At 46.1% G+C, this 7,516-nt stretch overlaps 3 protein-coding genes across 3 annotated transcripts; 2 read left to right on the top strand and 1 right to left on the bottom strand.

Annotated features, from left to right (window-relative positions):
- Window positions 1-722: 722 nt before the first annotated feature.
- Window positions 723-3,077, bottom strand: LOC6728418 (eukaryotic translation initiation factor 3 subunit D-2). The gene is made up of 2 exons (XM_002103728.4): window positions 1,955-3,077; window positions 723-1,901 (listed from the first exon to the last, which is right to left on the bottom strand). The coding sequence occupies exons 1-2, from the start codon at window positions 2,945-2,947 to the stop codon at window positions 1,239-1,241; spliced, it is 1,656 nt and encodes a 551-aa protein (XP_002103764.1). The 5' UTR covers window positions 2,948-3,077; the 3' UTR covers window positions 723-1,238.
- Window positions 3,078-3,322: 245 nt separating this feature from the next.
- Window positions 3,323-4,791, top strand: LOC27208486. The gene has a single exon (XM_016184036.3). It carries the CDS (start codon window positions 3,390-3,392, stop codon window positions 3,534-3,536), a length of 147 nt encoding a protein of 48 aa, XP_016035008.1. The 5' UTR covers window positions 3,323-3,389; the 3' UTR covers window positions 3,537-4,791.
- Window positions 4,792-5,997: 1,206 nt separating this feature from the next.
- On the top strand, window positions 5,998-7,516 carry LOC6728416 (adenosine kinase 2). The gene is made up of 2 exons (XM_002103726.4): window positions 5,998-6,639; window positions 6,739-7,516. The coding sequence occupies exons 1-2, from the start codon at window positions 6,135-6,137 to the stop codon at window positions 7,422-7,424; spliced, it is 1,191 nt and encodes a 396-aa protein (XP_002103762.2). The 5' UTR covers window positions 5,998-6,134; the 3' UTR covers window positions 7,425-7,516.

Genomic DNA, 7,516 nt, shown 5'->3' with positions numbered 1-7,516 from the left:
CTGGTAGCTAAAGCCGGTAGTTGCCAGCTGGTTGTCGGTAGTCCGTAGTCCGTAGTTGGTGGTACATGGTAGCAGAAGCCACTCGAGCAGCTAACCAGCCGGAGCCAACTTTTCTGCGGCAAACGCTTTAAAAAACCAGTCCGCAATAGTCATTCCGTAAGTTGGTCCTGCAGGGGCACACACAGGCACACATGTTGATTTAGCAAACAAAATGTTTTAATTGAATAACACTTTGGTGTTTCACTGCTGCTTACTGGCAAGATCAAGTGCCTTTCCGGCCAACTGTGCGTATACTTGACGGGCATACATATACATGTATGTACGTGCTGCATTGTTAATCTGTGCACTGCCGCATAATGGACCTGACTTGATCAATCAAATTTGCCGCTGGCAGAGAATTAAAATTAATCGGTTTCAATTTTCATTTGCGTAAATTCCCTAAATATTTTCACACACTTATTTCACACCCAGGCATCATCATTTGCTCATCCTGTCTGGGGAAAAAAGGGAGTGCAAGCCTATCCATGCAAATTGAATAGGTTTAAATTCAATTTGGCGCTGAACAAAAAGAAATTGGCGGACGGAGAAACAAAAACAAAAATGCGCAAAACATTTTGGTAATTTAGTTGAGCGATTTGCATTTCCGTTGGGGAATAATTTCTGCACTTTTGTGCTCACTGACTGCCCAAATTGAATTGCCAAATAACAAAAAAGGCAGGATGTGCATATGAAATTCGAGCACATATATGAATTTAATTAAATGCTTTTGAATACGAAAACATTTTGCTTAAATTGTCGCACGCCAAGCACCACAGCAGCAACAGAATTTGCATTGATTGATGCCGTATTCGGTGATTTATTGAACCTGAGGTTTGTCAGCCAAACAGCCCTTCACCCATCTCAGCCCCACTTTCACTCCCCCGCAATTATTGTGATTGTCAGTTGGTAATGGCGGGGGATGTTCTGTACAATGCATATTTATTTAGCCGGGTTTCATTTTGTATTTCTTGGAACCGCAGTGATTGATGTGGCCATGTTATCCTCTGCACCCGGTCACCCGGTCCGTTGTTCACTGACATGTCAAGTGATGGCTCCGTTCATATGTTGTGTATGGTCAAAAACTCAATTTAAATTGCATTTGTGTTCACTGCGCATCTGTCAGCATGTGTCGGCTTGTCTCGTCCGTCGACGGATCCCCTCGCTCGGAGAACTATTAGTTGAATAAATTGGTGAGGGCGTTAGTTATCGTTGGAGTTGCTCAAGGGCTCGCTGGACTCCTCCTCCTCATCGCGGTCCGAGTCGAAAGCATTCTCTGGAACATCGTACAGACGGATCATCGGCTTGTTGGGATCCTTCATGATCAGATACTTTCCATCCGGTTGCTTCATCACAAGGTCGATCAGGCAACGCAATACTCCCCACGAATTGTCCATGTTCAGGTTGATTTGGGTGGCGAATTCCTGCGGCTTGAATTGCTGTGTGCCCAGGATCACGTGGCGCAGATGATCCCGCGGATTCATCCTGGACACATAGCCCAGCTTCAGCTGATCAGAGCCAGCCAATACAGCCTCAACAGTCCAACGAGCTAGCTTACAAGCATTGTTTCGCAACTCGGAGGCCAAGACTGCACCGCGCTGGGTGTCCAACTTCTGGCGCCACTCCACACTATTGGTCACCTTGGAGTCCCATTCATTCAGCGCCTTGATCGAGAGGAACTGCATGTCCCCATTGGGTCCTTGGATAACCGCATTGTGCTTGCAGCGAGCAATCAGCACCACATCGTTGCCCAGATCCCACTGACGGTAGCGATAGCCAATGGAGGCAAGATCCACTCCCGGCTCCTCGAACGGATTGGGCTCCTCAAACATGAAACGTTGCTCTTGGTCGCCAATGCGAAGTACCTTTTTAAAACAAATAACATAAGATTTAAATTCCAAAACTAGAGTAAACCTACCTGTTGGCTAAAATTGTGATTAATGAGAGTGGCCTCCATTGCCAAGCTATGTGCCGAATTGATGGAACCCTCCTCTTCCATCGGAGGTTCTACTGAAGTCTCGTTGACGGTCAGCAAATCAAATTGATCATTATATCTCTTATCTAAGAACACCTTAGTGCCCAATTTCTCGACTACCACATCCCAGGAGTAATTGGAACGAGTGCAGCACATTATGGTGGACAGGATCTCGTCGGTGGCAAAGACATTGCCCATGGTCTTCGAGAGTCGACGAATAACCGGGTCATCCGTGGTCGTCACGGTGTGCACAACACGAGCCATCTTTTGCAATGGTTTTTCGTTGCGTAAGTTAACTCGATCGTATAACTTATCATAAAATTCCAACGATCCGCAGGTGGCAATGTCCTTACCCTCTTTTATATTTGGAAGTGCCAGCTTAAGGAGGCGTGGAAAATCAATCTCCTCGATCGAAACCCAATTCGATTGAACCATCACAGAGCTCTCGCGAATTCTGGTGGGAGCATTGCGACCGAATCTGCGACCAACATTCTGCGTGTTGCGTGTATGGCGACCCTTTCCGTACTTGGTGCTACTGGCAGTGGCACCTCCAGCCGTGGATCCTCCGAGACTTGCTATATTCGGAGTGCCACGCCCAGTGCGACCCCTGGTCCTTACATTGTTGCGCATGTTGGTTCTATAGCGTCCGCGCTGATACGGCTTGGTGGCCTTCGACCCAGTGGTGTCGACCAAATGGAAGGTGGAGTCATCGTCCTCGTAAAAGTATGCGTACTGACTGTTGTTGCCAAAGGTCGAGGCGTATTTACTGGGGAACTTCTTCTCGGGCACCATTGCAGTCCAGTCGCAGATCTTGCCCAGGCGATCACTTTTGCAGAACGGCTGGTAGGGCACATCCAATTCGGGAACCTCGCAAGGACCCCAGCCGTGCTCGTTGTATTCCACATATGGCTTGATGAAGGGTGCGTAGTTGGACATATTCACCCCGAAAGATCTTTAAATAACCAAGAGCAAGTATTTACATTTATGTGATCCGGATTTGTTGAGGTACAAATCACACTGAGCTGGTTTCGATTTTCAAAGGGTATGGCCGGTTTGACAGCTTGGGAAAAATACCCAAGCCCTACGTTTGGATAAAAATATGTTACGAAAAATGCGGTTTTACCTTCTAAAGCATAACCGAATATCCAATCTTTAAATAATTTTTGATAGCCAACTAAAAAGATTTCTTCAAAAGCCTATAGTAAGTAGATTGAAGCCTATTGTGAGAAACTCAAAGATACTAATTCCTGGTCATCAGAAAAATTATATTCTGTTACCAAAAAATTATGTTTACCTTGCAAAGCTAAGGCTTATTTGAATTTCTAGTCACACCGAAACCCTCTAAACTACACAAAGTGATAAGTAAGACGTTTGGAGAATGAATCATAGGAGGACGCCCTGCCCCCCACTAAACACCACCGCAACCACAATGAAGAAATGTGTAATTGCCTGTTCGTCTATCGGTTCTCCGTCAACGTCGTGCTGTTCTCATTGGCCACGATTATTCTCGTCCTCCGCATGGTGAGCTGATCCAGGATGGGCGCGGGGATCCCCTTCCAGCCGACAAATTCTTGTTTCTTATTATCTTTTATAAAGAAACCTTACTAAGCGCACAAATAAATATTTGTTGAGCTGTGGAAATGGTACAGGAAGCGGGGTACTGTGACGGGATTATCACTTGACGACGCACCTAAGCTCACATCGACATGACTCCATTCATATGACTCCAACTCCAGCGCCATTGTTCTGGCCCAAGTATCAGGAAAGCAAAGGAACAACAGCGGAGTGCACTACAATGGGACGATTGTCCTGTATGCTGGATCTGGTCAACTTGGCTCAGTCCTCCCTGCGTTCCGGTTCGGTTTCCTTATTCTTGGCTGGGAGCACCTCACAACAATCTCGTTAAGCGTAAAGGCCAAATTATAGTAAAACTAACAGAAGGCAAAAGGTAATCACATAAAAAGCTTGTTAGATAACAACGTGCGAGGCGGCGAAAAAGGAAGCGGACATCCTGCACCCCGGCTCATCCCCAAAAAGCAACATGTCGAGCGTGTGAATGTGCCTGGATGTGTGGAAAATGATATGGGGGCGGGCGGGATGGCAGTGGGTTTGCGGTGCCTCCGCCCCCCCTCTTCCAGCTCCCAGATCCTGAGCTAAGCTTTGTCAAGCGACAGGGTGTCATGTTGATGTGTATGTCACTGGCAGCTGCTGCTTACATGGCCCGGCTCCAGATTCCCTCGCACTTCTCTGTCGATACACTGAGAGAATATTACGGGATTATTATGTCAAATGTAAGAATAGAAGACTGCATACCAAGAATATAATAATGGGTTCTGTGGAGCTATCACAATTTGAACTTATTTTGACTGATATAATTCCAATTTTATCATTGAATTGATCTCAGTGTAGCCATAAGCCGGGGATGAGTGTGCGTCTGAGTGAGTGTGTGTATGTGTGTGTGGATTATAATTGCCATGCGGCTGTCAGTGACTGCAGGCGGCGCCTAACTGCACACAGCTGCAGATGTGCGGCTCGTGTTGCAATATCATTTTTAATGCAAACCGCATGCCACATTATGCAGCTGCATTGCCACGTCACCGCTGCGGTTTCCCCATTCCCATCCGCCTTCCCCTTCCCCTTCCCTTCCCTACCCTTCCCCAACCTTCGGATTTACCCTCTCATCTTCATCTCATCTGCAATCGCTCCTGCCGCTGAAGCTTTTCTTCTGCCACTGCCGGTCTTGTAGGAAAAAGCGGTAGCGGCTTGGCGAAAGGAACACAGCCAAGAATAATGCCCTGGCACATAAGTAAGTACTTACCCAGCGAACAAAAGCAACAAGAACAGCAAGAACGACAACAACAACAGCAACTACTACTGGTACTAGTGCAACCAACAAAAATAACAACAGGAGAAGCAAAGTGAAAAACCGCTTGCATACTTTGCGGGGCTCGCGAGCGATAAACGACGCCACTGCCACCCGCCATCCGCCACCGCCAAACACCTCATCCTGCCCGAAAGGGTATGCTATACTATGTGCATGCGATCCAACTGAAAGCGAAATTAAAAACACATTTTCACAGCACAATTTATATTCAAAATTACTGAGAATTAATGCGCGGAGTCGATGGTATTTTGCATTTTTATGGCGACAAATATTGATAACAAGACGGAACAATTTAGAAAAGCTATGGGGTGTCGTCTGACATGGATATCTATCTTGCCTTGAAAAATTACCTAACTTAATCAATATAATAACCGAAATTGTTTGGAAATAGAAGTTAAATGGCCTATAATAAAGCCCAATGCATTTTCATAAGCCAAAACGTTAATCAGTTTAAGACAATGTAATATTTATACTTAAGTTTGAGATTAAGTATTTAAACTAATATGATTCCTACATCATTTAATATTAAATATTAAACGAGGCATCTACCTTCTAAGCCGAGGGTATCTATCAATCGGTGCTCAATTTATTATTTCTGATTTTGTATGGGTCCAACGCGCGTCGGAAGCTCGGGCTGCTTCTGCAGCTTTTGTGTTGCATAAAAATTAAAATTTATGCCAGGCAACTTGTGCAAAGCACTGCGAATGCCATTGTTTTTCATTCCCCACCCCCCAGGATGCTCCTCCACTGCTGATGTTTTTTTGGCGGCGGAAGGACATTCACGTTCTGGGTGGCTGCATTCATTCCCAGCACCCACACCGCCTGCCCCTTCCGCCTACTTGTCAAGCCCACTTACATTCAATTCATTCATCTCCGGCAGAAAAATGAAAATTAAATCCCCCAAAGCCACCTCCTTCTCCACGAAGGCAGGCACCAACGTAATTGCACAGCAATTATACATACTTCCATCGACAAGATGGATACGTAATTAATAGCACATTAAATTGGGCCACAACAATATTAATTGTTCTGATTGATTTATGCAGGTAATTAACGTTTTAAGCAACTGAGGGAAATAAATTTCGTCGGAAGGGGCGAGCTGTTCTCCTCCACTCATAAATTTCGTCACATCAATCAAAGTAAACAATTCGATACAGCAAAACAGCATGAACGACAGATAGGCGTAAAATCCATGAGGTGTAGGAGTTCTCAAGAATCGGCGAGGGTCTAATATTGGGAATGTCCAGACGGGTTTTTGGCCTCAGTATAAAATCATTCCGATTGTTCCGAAGAACTCCGATCCATCCCCCAGCATTCCAGCATTATTCTGGTGGTGCCTTTCGAACATCATTTAGGAGTTTCTGCGATTGCCAGGAGCCCCGAAGAATGGATCTACCTGAGGGAATACTGATGGGTTTTGGCAACCCCCTGCTTGACATCACCTGCACCGTCGAGGATAATGTGATCCTGGAGAAGTACGGCCTGGAAGCGAATGCAGCGATCATTGCTGATGAAAAGCACGATGCCCTGTTCGATGAGTTGATGAACATGGAGAACGTCATCTATTCGGCGGGTGGAGCCTGTCAGAACTCGATGCGGATCTTCCAGTGGATCGTGCAGACTCCATTTCGAGCTGTGTTCATAGGATCGGTGGGCAAGGATAAGCTAGGTGACCGCATCGAAAAAAGGGCCAGATCCGATGGCCTGCTAACACTTTACCAGCTGAAGGAAGAGCTGCCGACAGGTATGATCAAATTTAGCGAAAGAAAAATACCTTTCCTTATGAATAAAAAAAAGTTTTGCAGAGTAGATTACCTACATTTCATTAGTTTTCATTTCTCAGGCTCTTGTGCGGTGATCATCAACGGTCCAAACCGCTCCTTAGTGGCCAACTTGGGTGCTGCCTCTCTCTTCAGCGACGACTGGATTGACGAGGATGATAACATCTGCGCCATGGATCGTGCCGAGTACTTCTACTTTACGGGCTTCTTTCTGGCCGTTTGCCCACCTGCCGTGGAGCGGGTGGCTAGGATGTGCTGCGAGACCAATCGAATTATGATCCTCAACTTTAGCGCCGTGTTTGTGCTGCAGATGCAAAAGGAAGCCCTGGGCAACATCCTGCAGTATGTGGATATAATCATCTGCAATAAGGAAGAGGCCATTGCATTTAGCGACACCAACGACTGGAAGACGAAAAATATCTTTGAGATCGGCTCTAGGCTGCAACAAATGCCCAAGGAAAATGTCCGACCACGACTAGTAATGATCACGGATGCGGTGTGTCCTGTTCTCATCTTCCAGGATAACGATCGCGTTCTGGAATATCCCGTTCCACCCGTAAAGCAGGGCGAGATTTTCGACACCAATGGTTGTGGCGACGCCTTCGTCGGCGGATTCCTGGCCATGTACGTCCAAAGGATGCCCTTGGATTACTGCATCCGAACGGGGATCTTCGCATCGCAGCAGGTCCTACATGTGGTCGGTGTTCAGATCGATAAGCTGCCAAAGTTTAGCGAGAAATGCATATGAAGGGGACCAATGCATATTGTGTCTTAGCAAAACCTATCAAGTGACGAGTACTATTAGGACCTTAAATAAAATTTAAAGTTTTTAATATTTAA

This window comes from Drosophila simulans, chromosome 3R (assembly GCF_016746395.2).
Source record: "Drosophila simulans strain w501 chromosome 3R, Prin_Dsim_3.1, whole genome shotgun sequence".
Taxonomy (NCBI): domain Eukaryota; kingdom Metazoa; phylum Arthropoda; class Insecta; order Diptera; family Drosophilidae; genus Drosophila; species Drosophila simulans.
This window is presented reverse-complemented; position numbering and strand designations above follow the sequence as displayed.

Excerpts from the sequence above, each read along its gene's own strand:
- LOC6728416 (XM_002103726.4), top strand. The coding sequence starts at position 6,135 with ATGTCCAGACGGGTTTTTGGCCTCAGTATAAAATCATTCCGATTGTTC. Across the intron at positions 6,640-6,738 it reads GAAGGAAGAGCTGCCGACAG|GCTCTTGTGCGGTGATCATC; the intron begins GTATGATCAAAT and ends TTCATTTCTCAG.
- LOC27208486 (XM_016184036.3), top strand. The coding sequence starts at position 3,390 with ATGAATCATAGGAGGACGCCCTGCCCCCCACTAAACACCACCGCAACC.
- LOC6728418 (XM_002103728.4), bottom strand. The coding sequence starts at position 2,947 with ATGTCCAACTACGCACCCTTCATCAAGCCATATGTGGAATACAACGAG. Across the intron at positions 1,902-1,954 it reads ATCACAATTTTAGCCAACAG|GTACTTCGCATTGGCGACCA; the intron begins GTAGGTTTACTC and ends TGTTTTAAAAAG.